This window comes from Zalophus californianus, chromosome 9, assembly GCF_009762305.2.
Source record: "Zalophus californianus isolate mZalCal1 chromosome 9, mZalCal1.pri.v2, whole genome shotgun sequence".
NCBI lineage: Eukaryota > Metazoa > Chordata > Mammalia > Carnivora > Otariidae > Zalophus > Zalophus californianus.
Window position 1 is genome coordinate 25,327,579 of NC_045603.1, and position 22,355 is coordinate 25,349,933.

Sequence of the window (22,355 nt, forward strand, 5' to 3'; positions counted from 1 at the left end):
AACCATATTACCTTTGACAATTGCCTTTGTTTACAGATTTTTCTTTATTTTTCCATAGTTGTTCAACCGCTAGCGAAAATAACTGATAGTAGAAGGAAAGGAGAAAACAGTACCAAAAAAGGTAGAAGACTTCATTTTATCTAACATTTAACTTTGTGCTTGATACAGTAATAACAGATCATACTGTCTCTTTTCTGTTTAGAGCTGCATCTCAGTCATTGCCCTTAACTCCAATTCTGAGAACCTCAGGGGGTAGCTCTTGAAGTGGCTTTGATATTTAAAATTCCCCATCAGATATTATGTAGGGCCTTGGCCTTTTCAGAGTAAGACAGTGTTGGGAGGCTGGGAGGCTCTGCTGAGGGAGTGGCCACTGGGCAGCCGTGAAAGCCCTTGCTTGACAAGCTGCTTCTTTCCCAGCTGAGGGCCTTGAACTTTGAGTTCTGTTTTTAGAAAAGCTAAATCAGGAGCAAATACTTTCAGGGTGTTTTGCTCCCAGTGTCGCTTTTACTAACAGAATAGCAAAAGCTACAGCCATCAGGTAATACTAAGGAGTCCTGGTGATTTTTAAAAGGGGTAAGATGCTGAACTCAACTGGTTGTTTCAACAGTAAGCTTGGCATCACGGATCACTCTGAATGAAAGGTGTGCAAACGACTCCTAGAGTTCGGGTGAAGGTAGGAATAAAGAGAAAAGGGAATGATGGTTTCCTTTGACTCCACCACCAAAAGCTTTAGCAACCCCATCAGAATAAAGGAAGCCATAACGCTCCCATTATATGTCCCTGGCCATTTTGTATTCCTGTTTACATATTTATTATGTTCATGTAGGTTGACAGCTGTGACTCTGGTCCTAGACTACATGGTGGGATATCTCCCTATAAACAAGAGGATCATAGATCATACCCTACTTTTTTTCAGTATACTCTCATCCACAAAAGGAGAGTAAGAGCAGATGGAATTTATGTGATCCAAAGAAAAGAACATGTAGTAGGAGAGTAACCTAATTCTGTAAGACAATCAAGAAAGCTGTTTGTCACCAAATTCCTCCCAGGGGCAAAGTGAATAATTTCAGCCTATTTTGGAAACCAAATTGTTAAAATTGTTTAAAAAAAAAACCCTCATATCTGCAATAAGGCAGTTATTGCTCTTTTCTCTGTGTTCCCATGCACCCTGGGCTACCTCTGTTACAACATTTACTGTCTGTAATTATGTATTTGCATATCTCTCTTGATTCACTGAAGAGTTAGTTATGACTCTGTATTCCTGTATATCTTCAGCCTCTGGTTCATGTTAACACCAAAGTTCAAAAACTCTTTGGTGAAGGTGTGAATGAATGAATGAATGAATGGTGGACTTCTAAAAACTAATATGTTGGGGTGTCAGCCTGGCTCAGTCAGTAGAGTATGCAACTCTTGATCTCAGGGTCATGAGTTCGAGCCCCCATGTTGGGCATAGACATTACTTAATAAAAAAAAAGTGTTTTAATATGGTTGGCCAGATAATAATCACAGTTACTCTCTGAGCATTTGATGCTATTAATTCTTGATATATTGCTAACTATATACAGTATCTTAATCAGGCCTCACACAGGTACCTTATGGTGTAGGTATTATTCCTCTTACTCTATCAATAAGAAAATTGAAGTGAGGAAGTTAATTTCACAAACTCTTATAAAGACTAAGCCTCATAACCAGAATTTGAACTCATCTAGTCTGATTTTAAGTTGGTGCCCTTATGAATTCTCTTATATTGCCTTTGTTTTATTTTCTGTCTTCCTAAAAGATCTTACAGGCAATTTCCGAACAAGCTGTATTGTGATTGAAACAATTATTAATTTCAGAGCCATGTAGATAAACAAGGTTATTTAAAAATGTGTTCAACCATTGTTTCATGAACAGTATGTTTCCTGGTAGAAGATACTCCAGAACAGCCCCATGTCTTAACTCTTTTCTGTAAATGCTCATAGAGGGACAGTGTTTCACACAATAGATGTATTGCTGCAAACATGTATCTGTAAATAAAATTTGAATAATATTTAGCAATTATATATTCATTATTTGAAGGGAACCTGTTGTGAAATCTTTTGTAAAAGTACCCATTTCCTTTCTTCAATCTCACCTGTTTTGAATACTTTGTATTATTATTTCAGGATTACTTAGAACACATCAGTACAGAATGTACTATTTAAAATTTGTCATTTGCATTATTAAAGAAATCTTGTGACAATATTTAGGAATTCAAAGTGATATTTTCAATAATTTTATTCTGTCAGTTTGGCTGAGAGAGCAGCAGTGGGCAAATGGTTTAGGGGAGAGGCTTGGGAGGGGTGATAAGTATTCCAATAATGAATCATTTAATATTTAGACCATATAGCTTTTATTTTTTTTATTTTTTTTAAAGATTTTATTTATTTGACAGAGACAGAGAGAGCAGGAACACAAGCAGAGGGAGTGGGAGAGGGAGAGCAGGCTTCCTGCCGAGGAGGGAGCCTGATGTGGGACTCGATCCCAGGACCCCGGAATCATGACCTGAGCTGAAGGCAGACGTTTAACGACTGAGCCACCCAGGCGCCCAGGCCATATAGCTTTTAAATATATCTAGCTGCCACTCAAAGCACCATTTTGGCTTTTAAAGACAACTCACTAGAGCTTTACCAAAAATTATAATAAAAAAAATAATTAAGTTCAGAATGATAGTATATGATAATAGTTCCATCTTTACTATAATCTGCCAACAAAAAGACAAAGCTTATGTCAAGGATTTATGTCATGCTAACTGGGTTGCCACTTCAGCAACTTTGGCCTTCATCGTAATGAAGATGTAAAAAAAGGGATACCTGGGTGGCTTAGCCGGTTAAGCGTCTGCCTTCAGCTCAGGTCATGATCCCAGGGTCCTGGGATCGAGTCCCACATCAGGCTCCTTGCTCAGCAAGGAAGCCTGCTTCTCCCTCTGCCTGCCTCTGTCTCTCTCTCTCTGATAAATAAATAAAATCTTAAAAAAATATATTTTAAAAAAATGAATATGTAAAAAAGCTAAGTGCTTGGGTTGCACTTTAGAACCAATAATCAGTAAGAAATATATGTTGGAGAATCACAACCTGAACCAGAGTCTAGGCACACCTTTTTTTTTTTCCCCAAGCAAGAAGAAAATATATTTGCATTTTGGAAGAAAATAAGAAATGTAGATTATATGTGTCAAATATTGACTGTTCCACAAACTTTCAGAGACAGGTATGCAAGCAGGCCTTGGTGTGCAGTTTGAAAAGTATGTCATGAAAAGTGTCAGTGCTGTCTGCCTGGAGCTAGTTCTGCATAGTTTCCAAATGGTATTTTTATCTTGTAATTATGTAAAAAGTCACACTGACAGAAATCCACTAGCACATGTGATAGAATCACATTCTTCTCTGGCCATTCCTGAAATGTGTGTAGGTTTTCAAGTATAAGGTAGTACAAAGAGGTCAAATCCTAGAAAGGCTTGAATTTTCTATTAGAGTAAAAGATAATGGTGGCAATAGGATGGAAGTCCAAGACATCTTTTTTCTGGCTCCCCTATCTGCTGTCATGAACCAAGCTGACTTAGAACTGAATATTGCAGTAACTATTGTTTTAGTCATCTCAAAACAATGAAATGTTTATATTTGGATTATGTGATTTCATTTAATGTCTTCACATAGCACTTTGATACATGTTGATACATTGTGTGTTACATATTATATAACTGCAAATTATTTCCTAGTTAATTAATTAAAAACAAATAACAAATCAACAATGCCTTGCTAACTTAGGAGAAATATTAGTCATTCACTTTCATAAGCTAGAAATGTGAAAATCTTCCTCAATTTCTGTTTGTCTCTCAACAGTGCCTTCTTCCTCCTCATTCCTATCATTTCAACCTTTCCTCCTGCTCCGGCATCTACTCTCTTAGTCCAGTTCCTTGTTCTCTCTCATTTCTTTCATTTCCCTGCTATCAGTCTCTCCCTACTCTAGTCTGTTTCACGCAATGCCACAAAAGTATCTTCAAAATTAAATTATAACCAGGTCATAATTCTGCTTTTTCAAAGTGTTACTTTCTATGGCTCTTCATACCCACAAGGTAAAATTCAACTTCTTGGGTTCAGCCCTTCTACAGTCTGGCTCCAACCCTAACTCTGTGGCTTTTTTCTTTTGCCTCATCAATTCCAACTGCTTTCCACTCAATGTACACTCTAAAATTCTCACACTCCCCAAAGAGGCCATGCCCTTTCACACATGACCCCCACAGCCTGGAATATCCTTCAGGTCAATTTCACAAGTGATGATGTGGGCATCTCCGATATACCAGACCCTGTTCTGGCGACTGGAAAACAAAAATAAGAAGATAAAGAGCTTTCTGTCAATGAGTGCAGAGTCTAGTCGTAAGGGCAACAGGCATAAAATGAATAATAATGATGTACTATGATGCACAGAAAATAGAGATATACACTATCTCTCAGCAAAGAGGAGAGAGTGCTACACTTGTCTGGAGGGAGTGGGACAAGGAAGCATGTCAGGGTCCAGATGGACAAGAGTAAGTCAATGCAGGAATGACAAGGGACACCAGGGCAGGAAAGAGCTTCACATTTTCAGGGAGCGGTAAGAGCTTCCACATATAATGCAGACACATAAAACTCAGCTAAAAATGGTGAAGGTGCTACATTTTGTGGTATGTGTTTTTTACCACAATTAAATTTTGTTTTCATATTTAAAATAAATGCCATGGGGAGAGTATCTAAAGACTGGGATACACACCTGCCTATCTTCCTCCTCCTTTTCAGCTTGTAAACTCCTACTCATCTTTTAGGATCAGCTCAGTTATCTAAATGACCCCTCCTTTAAAATCCCCATGTGAAAAGTAAATTCAAAATGGATGGAAGACCTAAATGTAAGACAGGAATCCATCAAAATCCTAGAGGAGAACCCAGGCAGCAAGCTCTTTGACCTCGGCCGCAGCAACTTCTTGCTAGATACGTCTCCAAAGGCAAGGGAAACAAAGACAAAAATGAACTAGTGGGACTTCATCAGGATAAAAAAGCTTTTGCAGAGCAGAGGAAACAGTCAACAAAACCAAAAGACAACCTACAGAATGGAAGAAGATAATTGCAAAGGTTTTATCAGAGAAAGGGGTAGTATCCAAAAGCTATAAAGAACTTATCAAACTCAACACCCAAAAAACAAATAATCCCATCAAGAAATGGACAGAAGACATGAACAGACATTTCTCCAAAGAAGACACCCAAATGGCCAACAGACACATGAAAAAATGCTCAACATCGCTCGGCATCAGGGAAATACAATATCAAAACCACAAAGCAATACCACTTCACTCCTGTCAGAATGGCTAAAATTAACAAGTCAGGAAACAACAAATGTTGGTGAGGATGCAGAGAAAGGGGAACCCTCTTACACTGTTGTTGGGAATACAAGCTGGTGCAGCCACTCTGGAAAACAGTATGGAGGTTCCTCAAAAATTCAAAATAGAGCTACCCTATGACCCAGCAATTGCACTACTCGGTATTTACCCCAAAGATACAAATGGAGTGATCTGAAGGGGCACCTGCACCCAATGTTCATAGCAGCAATGTCCACAATAGCCAAACTATGGAAAGAGCCCAGATGTCCATTGACAGATAAATGGATAAAGAAGATGTGGTATATATATAATGGAATATTACTCAGCCATCAAAAAATGAAATCTTGCCATTTGCAATGATGTGGATGGAACGAGAGGGTATGCTAAGCAAAATAAGTCAGTCAGAGAAAGACAATTATCATATGATCTCACTGATATGTGGAATTTAAGAAACAAAACAGAGGATCATAGGGGAAGAGAGGGAAAAATAAAACAAGATGAAATCAGGGAGACAAAGAGACTCTTAACTATAGGAAACAAACTGAGGGTTGTCGGAGGGAAGCGGGGTGGAGGGATGGGGTAACTGGGTGATGGACATTAAGGAGGGCATGTGATGTAATAAGCACTGGGTGTTTTTTTTGTTTGTTTGTTTGGTTTGGTTTGTATTTTTTAAAGATCTTGATCATCATTTTAAATGATCCCAGGACCCTGGGATCATTACCTAAGCCGAAGGCAGACGCTTAACCATCTGAGCCACCCAGGTGTCCGCACTGGTTGTTATGTGAGACTGATGAATCACTGACCTCTACCTCTGACACTAATAATACACTCATATGTTAATTAATTGAATTTAAATAAAATAAAATTAAATTTTAGAAGAAAGAATCCCCATGTGATTCCGTCAGCCTGTGTTCCCTTTTCTGTGCTCCCGTAGAATGCACAGGCCTCTTTTAGAGTACCTAGTCACAGTATATGGCAAGTTTTTATTTACTCCTCTGTTTCCCCAACAAGACCATGAGTTCCTTAAGGACTGACACCATTACTTAGACAAGCATAGATCCTATACCTCTATAAGAATTACTTGTTGAATTAAATTGTTAGTTCACGATTAATTAACCAGGTGCCAGACAGCACACTAATGTAGCCATACACTACGTGCATGATCTCCTTTTATCCACACAACAACCGTATGGGGAAGAATATGGTTCTCATTTCCATTTTAAAGACAAGAAAACTGGGATAACGAGAAGCTAGGTCTCTTTCCGAAGTCACACAGTCAGTAGTTGAGATCTGAAGCCAGACTGAAGCCAGACTGTGATTTTAATGACAAAGAAATGAATCAATAGAAGATGTTTCCAAGGGGATAAAGGAGGGAGTGGCATCTAGAGTATTATCAGTTGAGATTTAGCAGGAAGAACTGGCCTAGTAAGTGTCAGACTGTGCTATGTATCTTGCTGAAATAATTTCATTTAAAATCATTTCATCCTCGAAATTTCCATGAGACCTAGATACCCAACTGAAGAAACTGAGGTTCAGGACAGTTGGGTGCTGGTGAGAGTTCTCTTCTGGATTGTAGACTGCCAGCTTCTAATTGTAGCCTCACATCCTTCGCAGAGAAGACAGCATGGAGATTTTCATCCCCTTATAAGGGCACCAATCTCATTACCCCCCAAGACCGCATCCAAACCTCCCAAAGACCTCACCTCCAGATACCATCACACTGGAGACTAGGCTTCAACATACGAATCTGGAGGGTACAGAGTCAGTCCATAACACCATGCAAATTAAATCCAGCTTTCTTCCCATCTCAAACCTGAACCCTCTTGGCTGTATCACTATAAATTCATGACTACACTAACCTCAAGTATGGCTTTTAAAGGTGTCTGGAAATTATAATATTCACTTTCTATGTCTCTCATTCACTCTCCCACTGCCGCTCTTCATCTCTCTCACCTGATGACTTTCCTTCCTATTTCATCCATCAAATACAAGCAATCAGAAGAAAAGTTCTACCAGCTCCCACTCTTGCATTTATCCACTTTCCTGCATCTGAGTCCATATGCTCTGCCCTGCGTCCTGTTACTATGAACTGATCACGTTCCTACCGAAGGCCAGCACCTTCTCTTCTGCACCAGATCCTGTCTATCTTCCTTACTCCATTATGCTTAAATATCCCTCTAACAATGCTCCCAGCTTTCTTCTGGTCATCAATTTTTCCCTCTCTTGGATCATTCCCATCAACATCAAATCTGTTGCAATTTTTCTCATATTAAAATAAACAAAACAAAAACTCAAACCCACTTACTTTCATATCACCCTCCAGTTTTAGCTACCACCACATTTCCGTGCCCTTATAGAAAAGCTCCTCAAAAGAGCTGTCTGTTCTCATGCTCAAAGTCCTCTACTCCCATCTCCTGAGTCCTCTTCAGATAGGTTCACCACTCATCATTACAGTGAAACTGTTCCTGTCAAGACACCAATGGTCTTCATTTTGTCAAATGCAAAAATATATTCCCAATCCCCATCTTCTTGGGACTATCAGCATTTAACACAGTTGATGTTGCCTACCTGATGTTGAAACTTTGTTTAGCTTCCAGAACACCATACTCTCATGATTTTTTTTCCTTTCTGGCTAACTGCTCCTTCTTTGTCTTCTTTGCTGATTCATTCTCAACACCCCAAGGAAAATCCATTCATATTTAATGCCCTCTAATTTAGAATAAATAATGTAGTTCATTTTGCAGCAAATGTGCTTTCCTGATTTTATCTTCTCATCTGTAATTTAATTAGTTTTCATTCTCTGAGCATATACCAACTGGCTAAAGGAGGAGCCAGAGGGGTACGCTGGGTGGTGAAGGGAAACCATTTCAGGACTGATCTCTACAGATCACAGATAACCAGTTACTCATTGATCCTTGTGTGTCCTCTCTTGTAGTGTGTTCCTGTCATCCAGTTGGATCAGCTGTCCTTCCTTTCAACTCGGTGACCTTCTGTGACCCCAGCAATGGTGACTGCCCTTGCAAGCCTGGGGTGGCAGGGCCACATTGTGACAGGTGTATGGTGGGGTACTGGGGCTTTGGAGACTACGGCTGCAGGCCCTGTGACTGCGCAGGGAGCTGTGACCCACTCACAGGAGACTGCATCAGCAGGTGAATGCTCGTGGCTCTTGCTCTGTCCATGTGTCCTTCAGATTCTTTTGAAGATCTGGTAGTGATTTGGAAAATCTTGCATGCTATCAGTGCAGCAAAGATGTATTTGCACAGCTCTTTCAAGAATCTTTGTCAAACTGCAGAGTCATTTGTTCTTGCAAGATTCTAGAGATGGTCTGGTTCATTTTGCGGAACAAATTATTCTTAACAATAGGCCCTTAAAACACTATTTCTGAAAACTAAAAGGATGGCAAGGTACCTGATTAGGTTTAAGTCTCCATACATATGTTCATTTCATTCAAGTTCTAAGAGAGTCCTTAACTTCATCATTTTCTATTTTATTAGCAGCACAGACATAGACTGGTATCAAGAAATTCCTGACTTCCATTCCATGCACAATAAAAGCGAGCCAGCCTGGGAGTGGGAGGATGAGCAAGGATTTTCTGCACTTCGACACTCAGGTGAGACAATGGATATAACCAGTTATCATATTTCCAGGTCTGGTCTCGAGTAACAGTGATTTGTGACAAACCAGGAAACAACTCTTGGATCCTACCAGGGAAACTCTTTAGTTCTGAGGTTAATAAAATAGTGACACCCCTGCCCGTTAGCATAAAACTATTAAAAGATAGCCAAAGAGTATTTTAACAAGCTTTTGTTTATTTTCTGATTATTAGCATAACATTTCTAATTAGTATAGAAAATCTGGAAAATGCAAAACATCACAGTAAAAAAATACCCAAATCTCATTACCCAAACTGTTAGTGTTTTGGTGTGTTTCTCTCTCTCTAAAACATACTGTTTTACACAGGTGAGAGCTAATTGAATATATTACGTTTGGAAATGTAGAGATCCATTTAAAGGAAAAATATTCTTATAGACCTAACGAAACTTAAAATACACAAAGCTAAGTGTAAACTCCTTATGTTTATATCTTTTTTACAACTAGAAAACAAAAATAATTTTATAAAACTAATTATAAGCCAAATAACAAAACTAATAAAATTCAAAATAACACCATTAATTGAATATAAAGAATGATTTTTACTGAAGCCAAAACACTCTTTCCTACATAAATATGGTTCTTTGGGTCTACGAAGTCTATACTACTATTTCCTGACTCTATTTTCCTATGATGTTTATCTGTTCCTTTGTTTGATGAGCATGCTGTGATATTGGTGTGAATACCTGGTTTCTGTGTTGATCCTGCCTCTATTCTTCTCTTATAGAAAGTCAAGTGGTTCTGTTCAGCACCAACTTGCTCCATAACACAAACACAAATGTGGGCATGAAATCTTGTGTCAGCATTTGGTTGTAAAGGGCTCCCAAAATGATCCAAATGAAACTTACAATAATTTTTTTAATTTTTATTGGGGTATAATTGACATATAACATATTAGTTTAGGTGTACAACATAATGATTTGTGTGTATTGTGAAATTGTCACCAAAAAATTCTTTTTATTAAACATTACAAATGCCAAAAATGTATTATTAACACCCATATACACACCAGCTACTGTTAACCAAATTTTATGTTTTGCCATAATTGTTTCATATTTTCATTTCAATTTTAAAGTGTTATAGATACATTCGAAGACCTGTACCAATCTCCAACTTCACTAGCCTCCCTTACTCCACAGAATAACCACTAACCTGAATTTTGGTATTTATCATTATCTTTAATGTTTTTACTATTACTACATATATAAATAGAGTGTTTTTTAAAATTGCATGCACATGATAACTTACCTATGCCTTTAAAACTTTCTTTGATCTGAATATGTATTTTTTTTAGATTTATGCATTCTATTACTTGAATATGCCACTTTTTATTCTCTCATTATCTGCCATTTAGGATATTTCTAATTTCCAATTTTATGTAATGTTATAACGAATGTTTTCTTTAAAATAATTTTTTAAAAAGATTTTATTTATTTGAGAGAGAGAGAGAGAGCATGAGCACTGTGGGGGACAGGCAGAGGAAGAGAGACAAGCAGACTCCCCACCGAGCAGGGAGCCCAATGCGGGGCTGGATCCCAGGACCCTGGGATCATGACTTGAGCCGAAAAGAGACACTTAACTGAATGAGCCACCCAGGCGCCCCAACGAATATTCTCTTAAATGTGACTTGGTGCACTTAAGAAGGAGATTCACCAAAAAAAAAAAAAAAAAAAAAAAAAAGTTTCATTAGAGCAGGGCTGGCAAACTGGCCCTCAGACCAAATCTGGCCTGCCAACTGTTTTTCTACAGCTCACAAGCTACCTGCTCTAAGGTTTATAGTTATAATTTAAATAGTTATATTAATACCTGCATAGTATCTTTAATTTTGTCTCAGCTCATAAATCTTAACACCTTTATTATCTATCCCTTTATAGAAAAAGTTTGCTGATCTTCTCCTAGGGTAAAACCTAGCCACTGTTGGGCCACTAGTATGGTTTTTTATCAAATTTACCACATATTGCCAAATAGCTCTCCAAAGTGGTTATACAGATTTGCATCTACAAGCAAAGTATGATATCCTGTTGCTTTATATCCTCACTGATACTTTGTATTTATTTAACAAATTTTTATAAAGCACATACAAGGGGCCAAGCACTATTCTACCTCACCAACTCAGGCACAATTCAACTCATTTAATATTTTGGGGCTTCTAAAGTTAACATTATCAAATCTCTCAACTTTTGCCAATCTGATGAGTATGGACTGGGACCTTGCCATTTTAAATTGTATTTTCCTGATTACTAACAGTTTTAGTAACTTTTCATGCTTTCTTAACCATTCAGGTCTCTTTTTCTGTGTATTTCCAATTTGTCATTTTCTCACTAATTAGTAATTCCTTATAAATTCATTCATCTACCCAACAAATATTTACTGAATACCCACAATGTATGCCAGTACTGTAAATATAGTAATGGAACAGAACAGATAAAAATCCCAACCTCCAAGGAGCTTACATTCTTGTGGAGGAAGACAACTAATAATATTAATAAGTAAAATATTTAGTGTCATGTTTTTTAATATAATAGAGAAGTAAAGCAGGGAGGGAGATAATAAGTGGTCAGAGGGGCATACTTTTAAAAAAGGTGATCAAGGAAAATCCTGTGAAAGGTGACATATGAGGTAAAAAAAAAAAGAAAACTAAAAAAGTTAAGAGAGTAAGCTATACAGGTAAAAGAGGGAGGAGAGTTTAGGCAGAAGAAATAGCAAGTGCAAAAGCCCTGAGGTCAGCAAGGAGACCAGGGTGACTGGGGCAGAGTAAGAAACCACAATTTTAATACACTTTCATAGAGAACTTATGGACTCTTCAAGGACCAAGAACCCAAATTTGAGAAACACCTGTATTTGTAATTCTGTATCATGTTTTTTTTCACTTAACATAATCTTGATCATTTTCCTCATGGTTTCATTTTAGTTCACAACAGGAAAGAAGGTGGGAAAGATAAAGGAATACAAAGTAGTCATATTTATCTTTTTTAGCATTTGAAAAAGAAAAAAAATCTTTCCCATTAATTTTTGGCCTCAATGCTAAATAGTCTGAATTCTATAATTTTAACTCAACCACTTTTGGAACTTTTCTTCTATTTTACTAACACAATGATTTTCATAATGATTCAAATTTGCCTGCTGGCCAAATCTGTAAAAATCAAGTTTTTAGGACCATAGGACATTCATTAAGCCAATCATGTTACTAGGGAATTGGCGATACACCAATTCAGCACATAACGTGCTGGCATCAGAATCACTTCGAACTCACATCCATAACAGCTGTTAGGTCTGTGCTACCCCTAGAGAGTCTCTGAAATTCATCTGGAGGAGCTCCAGATAGAGGAAGCCATTGTTTGGTTTCCTGCTAAATATCAGTATTCCCATTGGGTATAGAATAGTGCTGTGCTCGTGGCACCTTTTTTAAACAACAACAAAAAAATGGTCAGTTTTTTAAGCACTATAGTTCGTTCTCAAATATATGTGCCTACCTACCTATTTACCTACCATAGTTTCTCAAACTAGAAATATAATGCACTATACCAACAAGATACCCTTAATTTCTACCACTTCTTAGGAGATAGAGAACATTAGATGTAAAATTTTTTATTGTTATGTTAATCACCATACATTACATCATTAGTTTTTGATGTAGTGTTCCATGATTCATTGTTTGTGCATAACACCCAGTGCTCCACACAGAATGTGCCCTCTTTAATACCCATCACCAGGCTAACCCATCCCCCCACCCCCCTCCCCTCTAGAACCCTCAGTTTGTTTTTCAGAGTCCATCGTCTTAGATGTAAAATTTTGCCTCCTGTACAAGTCTGGCTTTAATTAGTACCATAGAACTTGTACAACAAAACTGGCTTTAAGTAGTACTACAGAATTTGTACAAGAAAACTGGTTTTAACCAGTACCACAGGACTATAAACAATGTTCTAATAGCCCAATATTAACTAACTAGGTTTTTCTCCCCTTCCAGATTTCCTTTAAGACAACACATCTGGGTTAAAGCCTGATCAACAAAGATTCATTCAAAAACAAATTTTAGGGGCGCCTGGGTGGCTCAGTTGGTTAAGCGTTAGACTTTGGTTTCAGCTCAGGTCATGATCTCAAGATTGTGAAATTGAGCCCCTGCAAAGGACTCTGCACTCAGCAGAGTCTTGCTTGCCCTTCTCCCTCCCCCTTTGCCCCTCCCAGCCCCCCTCAAATAAATAAATACAATCTTTTTTTAAAATGATTACAATGGTAATCTTTATGAAAAAAATTTTTAATGTCTGATTTCTTAACATATGAAAAGGGAGTATTGGAAAGCAACCACAGGAAGATCTTCAAATAACGGAACTTTGTATGTTCCTGTTGGCTGAAGGACTACAAAGAAGAACATCAGTTGAGTAATAATATATGCCATTTGGAGCTCCATTAGGTTTTTTAGCACGGTAGTTACCGTACTCTCCAGCTTCGGTGGAATTATCAAAGGCTGTGGGCTACCTACTTAGGTTACTCCAATTTCCGAATGAGTAACCCTCTCTGCTATGTTTAGATTATATGCAATATTATTTAACAAATCACAACAGCTAATTTTAAGAACCTTAGATTTCTCATTCCCACTATTTAATTCCACTGTGTTTTTCCACTTACACATCTCATTCTCTGGTCTCTAGAGCAGCTTTAGTTAGAGCCGGTATGTCACTATTTGCCACATCACCATGTCTACCCAACCTCATCTCACCAGAATCATACTCTCATTTCCACGCGGATGTTTTGTCAGCAACTCTAATTCATTATATTCTCCTCATGCTAGACCTCTGTTGTTTTTGCCTAACCAGATCCATTTCCCCTTTATTCCTGCTATTTCTGCGGTAGCTCAACCCAGTTTTTCTCTAGGGAGCCACCCTTCCCCCCTGCCCAATAAATACAGTCTTGGCCAGGCCAATCAGATGTGCTCTCCCCGGAACTTAAATCTTGAGCTGAAAGTGACGAGGTCTGAAAGTGATCCCAGTTCACGATTCCGATGGCAAATCCATAAAAGGGACTGCACAACAGTTCCTGATACCTAGATCTTCGCTGCTCTCCTGATTGTCTTTTCTGAGTTCTGGTTCTTCAGCTTTTTCTCCTGTGAGCTACTCCATATCCTTTGAACAATTAAGTTAAACCACTGATTGCTACAAAAAACCTTAAGTTATACATCCCTGAAGTGCTCTCCTCCTAACTTCCCTATTTCTGTTAGTAATACTTCAGTCTTCTGTCACCTTGGCTGCAAGGTGACAGGAAAACTCCAAGTTCATTCTTAGGCTTCCTCTTCCAATCCATTGACAAGATTTGTAGACCCTAAGTCTGCAGCCTCCCTTAATATTTCTTCCTCTCTAGACCTACAGCCATCTCTTTTGTTCAGACCCACATTTTATCTGACTTACAGAGAATACAGTGGAAAGATCAGGGGCTTCAGATTCTCCCAGACCCAGACCCATCTACTTGTTAGTTATGTTGCCTTGGACAAGCTAATTAACTTCTCTGAGCCTTTATTTTTTCATTTGTTAATAATGCCTATCTCATAAGGTTATTATAGATATTAAACAAGATCATATGGATAAAGTTCCTTATATAGTTTATGGCTTGTGGTTGGCACTCATTTCAGTTACTGTTGCTGTCATCAATTTCATCAGCTTTTAACTGGTCCCTGCTTCCATTTTCTTTCCATGCCAATAATTTTTATGAGCTTTGAAAATTCCCCTTTATCAATGGACAAAATGGGGGAAGGGGAATGGGAGATACAGGCCTCCATTTATGAAATTAATAAGTCATGGAAATAAAGGTACAGCATAGGGAATACAGTCAATGATATTGCAATAGCCTTGCATGGTGACAGATGGTAGCCACACTTGTGGTGACATAGCATAACATATAACTTGTTGAATCACCTGAAACTAATGTAACATTGTGTGTGAACTATACTAAAAAAAAAAAAAAATCCCCTTTCTCTAACAAATTAAATTCAGGCCCTAACAGTCCAGGTCCTCCATGATATCTTCTACTATTCACAACTCAATCTGTACCCAAGAAAAACAGAACCACTGACTCTTCCATGAACACACCCTGCCCTTCTCTCTTACATTTCTTTCCTCACTCTAATATCTCTACATTCTTGTCAAATTTCTACCTGTTAGAATCTTAGATGAGTAAATAAATATAAAACACTTAAAATAGTGCCTGGCACACAGTAACTGCTCCTTAGTAAATGTTACCTACTTTCATGCCACTCAATGCCTACGAAATGCAATGCGTGAGGGCAGAAGGGGAGGGATGATAAAATTATATCTAATTGTTATGTAAGAATGGAAATCCTACCCCTTCTGGGTTCTAGGAATATAAAGATAAATAAGATGTAACTGTCATCCTCAAGGATCACAGTTTATTTATTTATTTTTAAAGATTTTATTTTTTATTTATCTGACAGAGAGAGAGAGAGAACAAGCAGGGGGAGCGGCAGGGAGAGGGAGAAGCAGGTTCTCACTGGGCAGAGCCTGATACTGGGCTCGAACCCAGGACCCTGGGATCATGACCTGAGCTGAAGGCAGTTGCTTAACCAACTGAGCCACCCAGGCGCCCCAAGGATCACAGTTTAGAGAGGAAGCAGATAAATCAATGAGAATGCTATGTATAGATTCTATCAAAGGCATTTTGAAAGTCTTTCACAGGGCGTACCAAATATCTGACACACAATAACTGTCATACATCACTGAAACTGTCAAAAAAATATCCTACTTATACTTCAGAGTCCATCTCAAATCCTTCTTCAGCCACGTAGCCTTTTTCCATCTTCCCAAACATGTGGCCCTCCCACCCAAACATATTGTGCCTGTCTTAGAACACTGTGTGTACACTTGCTTTATTCACCTTACTGAATTGTAAGCCTCCAGGCAAGAATTGTATATTGCTCATCTTTATAGACTCTGAAGTATATAGCATCATGTCCTACACATAAAAGGTGTTCAATAAATACTTTTAAATTGGATGGCATTACCTTCAAAAGACTGCTCGATTATTTTACTATATTTGACTTTTGCTGTGGTGAACATTAATTGTAAAAAGACAGTTGTCTTTCCTATAGTTTATCCATTCCATTGTTCCTTTCCATTAGCATGGAGTCTTAATACTGGACTATATCTATCGTAACATCAATTATAAGCATTAAAATATATCATTGTTTCTACCTCTATTTCTCCTAAGTCAATATTTTATTGAATGATAACTAATTCAATTCAGAAAGTGACTCTACTTCGTTTAAATGACTTTGTATGGTTTCTTAGTATTTATGGATTATGTTGTATGAATCACTCAAGCTTTAAAGAGTTCTACAACCTGACACCTGAAACTAATATAACACTATATGTTAATTATACTTCAATTAAAAAAAATGAGTTATGCTACCTAGATTTACTTGCTCGTTTTTTTTCCCTCTTCTTTGTTTCTAAATAACTATTTTTCATTTACTTTCTGTAGGTAAATGTGAATGTAAAGAACAGGTGTTAGGAAACTCCAAGGCATTCTGTGGAATGAAATATTCATATGGTAAGTTTGAAGTCCTTGAATGCTTATTTTTTTTTAAAGATTTTTTTTATTTATTTATTTGACAGAGAGAGACACAGCGAGAGAGGGAACACAAGCAGGGGGAATAGGAGAAGGAGAAACAGGCTTCCCGCTGAGCAGGGAACCCGATGCGGGGCTCGATGCGGGGCTCAATGCGGGGCTTGATGCGGGGCTTGATCCCAGGACCCTGGGATCATGACCTGAGCCAAAGGCAGACGCTTGACGACTGAGCCACCCAGGCGCCCCTCCTTGAATGCTTCTAAGAATCTATTCAAACCAAGTACAAAGAGTTTTTTTTTAGGAATTGGGAGGCTTAGTCTATGACATTCTCAATATATCAAAGCATTAGTCTTATATAATAATTCCAATAAAGATGCTGTTGAATGTTCTGGTGAGGGCAGGAGGCTTGTAGAGCAAAGGCAAGGCCGTCCTACTATGAGGAAAAGAAGCAAGGGAACTCTCTAGCCACTAAAATGATTCCTGTGCCAGTTTCATGTAGTAATACCAGTTTCGAGTAATAATCTGTTCCAGTTATCATGTAGTAATACTAAGCAGAAATCAGTTCAAACACTATTTCACAGTGATTAAGAGCTCGAGCTTTGGATTCAAACATATATAGGTTTGATTTCTGGTCTATCACATGGATAACTTAACCTCTCTAGATTTCTTCATCTGTAAAATAGGGATGATGCCACCTATCCCATAAAATGGGATTTTTGAAAAGCACACAACACAATATCTTTTTTCTTTTTTTAATTTTTTATTGTTATGTTAATCACCATACATTACATCATTAGTTTTTGATGTAGTGTTCCATGATTCATTGTTTGTACATACCACCCAGTGCTCCACACAGAATGTGCCCTCTTTAATACCCATCACCAGGCTAACCCATCCCCCCACCCCCCTCCCCTCTAGAACCCTCAGTTTGTTTTTCAGAGTCCATCGTCTCTCATGGTTTGTCTCCCCCTCCAATTTACTCCCCTTCATTCTTCCCCTCTTGCTATCTCCTCCTTTTTTTTTCTTAACATATATTGCATTATTTGTTTCAGAAGTACAGCTCAGTCTTGCACAATTCACAGCGCTCACCATAGCACATACCCTCCCCAATGTCTATCACCCAGCCACCCCGTCCCTCCCACCCCCCACCACTCCAGCAACCCTCAGTTTGTTTCCTGAGATTAAGAATTCCTCATATCAGTGAGGTCATATGATACATGTCTTTCTCTGACTGACTTATTTCACTCAGCATAACACCCTCTAGTTCCATCCACGTCGTTGCAAAAGGCAAGATCTCATTCCTTTTGATGGCTGCATAATATTCCATTGTGTATATATACCACATCTTCTTTATCCATTCAACTGTCGATGGACATCTTGGCTCTTTCCATAGTTTGGCTATTGTAGACATTGCTGCTATAAACATTGGGGTGCATGTACCCCTTTGGGTCCCTACATTTGTATCTTTGTGGTAAATACCCAGTAGTGCAATTGCTGGATTGTATGGTAGCTCTATTTTCAACTATTTGAGGAACCTCCATACTGTTTCCAGAGTGGTTGCACGAGCTTGCATTCCCACCAACAGTGTAGGAGGGTTCCCCTTTCTCCGCATCCCCGCCAACATCTGTCGTTTCCTGACTTGTTAATTTTAGCCATTCTGACTGGTGTGAGGTGGTATCTCATTGAGGTTTTGATTTGGATTTCCCTGATGCCGAGCGATGTTGAGCACTTTTTCAACACAACACAATATCTAGCACACACTATATGCTCAGTAACTGGCAAGAAGGAGGAAGAGGGTATATATTTGGGAAGCACTGAGATTAGCTGTCCATCCAAGCTTTTTCCCTGCCCTCTCTGTATATTCTAGACTCCTGTATCTTTCAAGTACCAGGAAAATATAGATAAAGGAAAATGTCACTGCCCTAAGACTGTTACTATCTTCAAATTCTAAATGGCTTTATGTTTACTAGTAAAGCAAATTAGATGCCTTATCTTGCCAACATATTCTTGACTAAAAAGCCTAGTATCTAAGGCTTTTTATTGTTCCATAATTCATACTGCCTGAAATACACATTACAATGAAGAGAATATTTTGAGTCATGATTTCTGAAATCAAGTGTTTAGGTTCTTGATAACATTGTACTTAATCTCATAAAAGATAAAAAAGTAAATGTTAAAAACCTCATAAATCTTATCTAAAATTACATACATATTTCCCTCCTTTCACCTGACAACTTGGCTAAATAACAGAAGAAAACTTGAAATGTATAGTGCTCAATAAAGAAAAGTTAGTTTAGAGAAAATGGTATTTACTATCAGAAGCAAAAAACATGACAATTTAGTCCAAAGGTAGTCAGTTTAGTGGAAATACCAACTGGTTTTCAATATTTAGTAGCTCTCTAATTTACAAACAACTGCACTGGCATCTTTTAATACAACTGTATTATTTTCTCCTTAAGAAAACTTGGACACGGGTGCCTGGGTGGCTCAGATGGTTAAATGTCTGCCTTCAACTCAGGTCGTGATCCCAGGGTCCTGGGATTGAGCCCCGCATCGGTCTCCCTGCTCCACAGGAAGCCTGCTTCTCTGTCTCCCACTCCCCCTGCTTGTGTTCCCTCTTTCGCTGTGTCTCTGTCAAATAAATAAATAAAATCTTAAAAAAAAAGAAAAGAAAACTCGGACATTCTTAATGATGTAATTAAATACTTTGTTCTTACTAGGTGCAAAACACCCACAGACTTGGAAAAAAATGGTTTCCCCCTCCCCATTCTCTCTATTAATGGGGAAAAAAACTTGATTCATTGTTTATTCCTTTGGCAAATATTTATTAAGCTATAAGAGTGAATAGATGAGGTCCCAGTTCTCTTTGAGCATACAGTCTAGTAGAAAAATAATAGTGAACATTTGTTGAGCATTAGCCATGAGCCAAGCACTATGCTACATACCCTTCATACATTTATCTTATTGGGGTTCCAGCCCAAACTCTACCTCTAACTAACTGGTCATGCAAATTTGGGAAGTTCACTTAATTTCTTAAAATTTGCTTCCTCAAACATAAAACAAGACTAGATGAACTTTTAAGACCCATTAAAAGTCTAAAATTTGGTGATTCTATAAAAACTGCTATCTGACAACCATATTCTCATGAATTGGGACCAGCCAATATAGAGTTCCCTCATTACACAGAATTTTCCATCAAGATATAAATGAGCATGTAAGAACTCTTCTAACAATATAGAACACTACATCCAGTGTTCCTTCGGTGTACTTTCTTCCCCACCCCAAATTATTCCACTGCTTAATCCCCAGCCATATCCAATTCATAGATGGAAGAGCAGAGCATAATACAATTGTGAGTTATAGGGAATACTGAAGCTCTGCCATCCTGTGGAAAGACAGCCACCCTAACCCCAGTCAGTTTGCATTTTTCATCCAGGGAAGAAGATTAAATAATCAATATTTAATTATTTAATCTCTTTAGAATATGTAAAATATATTCTGGCAGTAACATTGTGTTTGTTCTTTGTTGTAACTTTAATACACAGTGAACCAGAGGAAAATATAGTCAGAATCTAAATAGAAAGCATTCTTCTTCCTATACACCTTATTTCTATTTGGATTTGATAGCTAACTGTGTTTAAGACTATGTTTGTAGTAGGCAAATGACTGACAGTCTCTTAGCATAATGAAATGGGAAACAGTGGTTGAAAATGTCTAAGAAGGAACAGTACAGTTAATATAGATAAATAAGGTGAAACCAATGCAAAAGTTAGTGAGCCTAATGGTTTTTTTGAGTTTTTTAAAATTCCGGTATAGTTAACATACAGGTTTTTTTTTTTATTAGTTTCAGGTGTATAATACAGTGATTCAACAATTCTACATATTACTCAGTGCTTATCAAGATGAGCCTAATGATTTTTAAAGCAAATTTCCACATTTGCATCATCATTAGTTAACTTTTCCATTATACTCTGAAATGCATATTTAAGTTATTCCAAGTTCAAAAGGCAGTATGAAATTCTATGCATTTTGACTTTTGGGATTGTGTTGTTACAGTGATAAAAATAAAGATTTTATCAGCTCACGACAAAGGGTCTCATGCTGAGGTCAATGTGAAGATAAAAAAAGTCTTAAAATCTACCAAATTGAAAATTTTACGAGGAAAACGAACATTATATCCAGAATCGTGGACTAACAGAGGCTGCACTTGTCCAATCCTCAATCCTGGTAAGCATTAGACTTTTGTAGCTTAATAACTGCTTTGTCTCTGCTGATTTGCTCCTTGTCCTAACATTCTCTAAACCACAACTGAAATAAACTCACCAAAGAGTATCTCTCCTTTTCACCATCTGAATTCTGGGGACAATCCAAATGGAATTCTTTGAACTGACATAAAAAAATTATTTCTCTTCCACATGTTCTATAAAAGTAAAATATTTTAAAATCCAGCAATATAATATTTTCTGCCCTAAAAGAGAAGTCTCAGCTTGTACCAGTAGCATAGAAAACACTTTCATAAATTTGGATGGCACTAACACTTCATCTGAAAGCTAGGTCCTATTATGGTGCCCTGGGTAGAACTTGCTCCCAAAGGAAATTCGAATGCAAAATTCCATCTGTGCAAATAATATTGAATTAATTTTTTACAATTGCATGAGAAGCATCTGTGTCTCCTGGATAGAAAACAACTCTCAAATTCTCATCATCTTGTTTTTCATTAAATGATCATTCTGGTTTCAAATTAGAAACAGAAATTAAAACAACAACAACAAAACCACTACAGACTCTTAGAGAAACTTGAAATTAAGGGAAATTTGCATCTTCAAATGTAATTACGGTGGAAGAGCCAAGCAAGTAAGCGTGGAATTCTTACCTTTATACTCTACAAGTACACTTTCATATTGTGTCATATGCTACTTACTTCTGTCTCCTTCATTAAATTTGAGGATGGGATTTAGATTTTTGATCATAGCATCTCTAGTACCTACCATTAGTACCTAAATAATAACACAGTACCCAGATAGTAAGTTCTATTAAAACAAACATATTTTGGGGTGGATCAGTCGGTTAAGCATTTGCCTATGATCCTGGAGTCCCGGGATTGAGCCCCACATCAGGCTCCTTCTCCCTCTGCCTGCAGCTCCCCCTGCTTGTGCTTGCTCTCTCTCTCTCTCTCTCTCTCTCACCTTCTCTCTGACAAATAAATAAATAAATAAAATCTTTAAAAAAACCATATTTTTAAAAATGCTCTGTATTTCCCACATTATGTACTTGCCATCTGTTTCTTAATTGCACTGCTAATACAGGTACATAATTTATGTTCTGGATCTAATTCCTTTCAAATAAAAGTCCAGGAAACCCCAGTTATGTTCTTAAGAAGTCACTGTAGTCTTTGACTAATAACAAAGAGAAACAGATAACTGAGTGACAAAGAAAAAGGGAAACTCTCAATGAAATATTCCCCCCAACCTAAACAATCTAAAATATAAAACTCTTGACTTTTTGACTGTTGACTAATCTCTTATATCCTTTTATGCCCTTTTAATATTTTATTTAAATTCATTTAAATTTTAATAAGGAAAAGAAGACATTTTAAATAATAAATATGTTTCTGAAGAACAAATGAAGTAATCAGAATCTTAGATTTTGAACACAGGGAAATGAAGACTCCTTAATTTAAGTTCTATTTCCCAATAATCTGTGTGTAGAGGCTCTTCCTATAAGCACTTTCTATTATCTTGGCAAAAGAAAAAATAATCTGCCC

The 22,355-nt window shown here is 37.6% G+C and overlaps 1 protein-coding gene across 7 annotated transcripts in view; it reads left to right on the top strand.

Annotated features, from left to right (window-relative positions):
- The window catches only part of NTN4 (netrin 4), a 108,838-nt gene that overhangs the window by 81,036 nt on the left and 5,447 nt on the right, over nt 1–22,355 (top strand). For 3 of the 7 annotated variants that reach the window (XM_027594986.2, XM_027594981.2, XM_027594983.2), the window contains 5 exons: nt 59–121; nt 8,301–8,514; nt 8,860–8,975; nt 16,505–16,573; nt 20,648–20,818. In XM_027594986.2, the coding sequence (XP_027450787.1) occupies nt 59–121; nt 8,301–8,514; nt 8,860–8,975; nt 16,505–16,573; nt 20,648–20,818 (633 nt within the window). The remainder of the gene's footprint in view (nt 1–58; nt 122–8,300; nt 8,515–8,859; nt 8,976–16,504; nt 16,574–20,647; nt 20,819–22,355) is intronic. The other 4 variants (XM_027594987.2, XM_027594984.2, XM_027594982.2 and 1 more) reach the window with 3 other exon arrangements.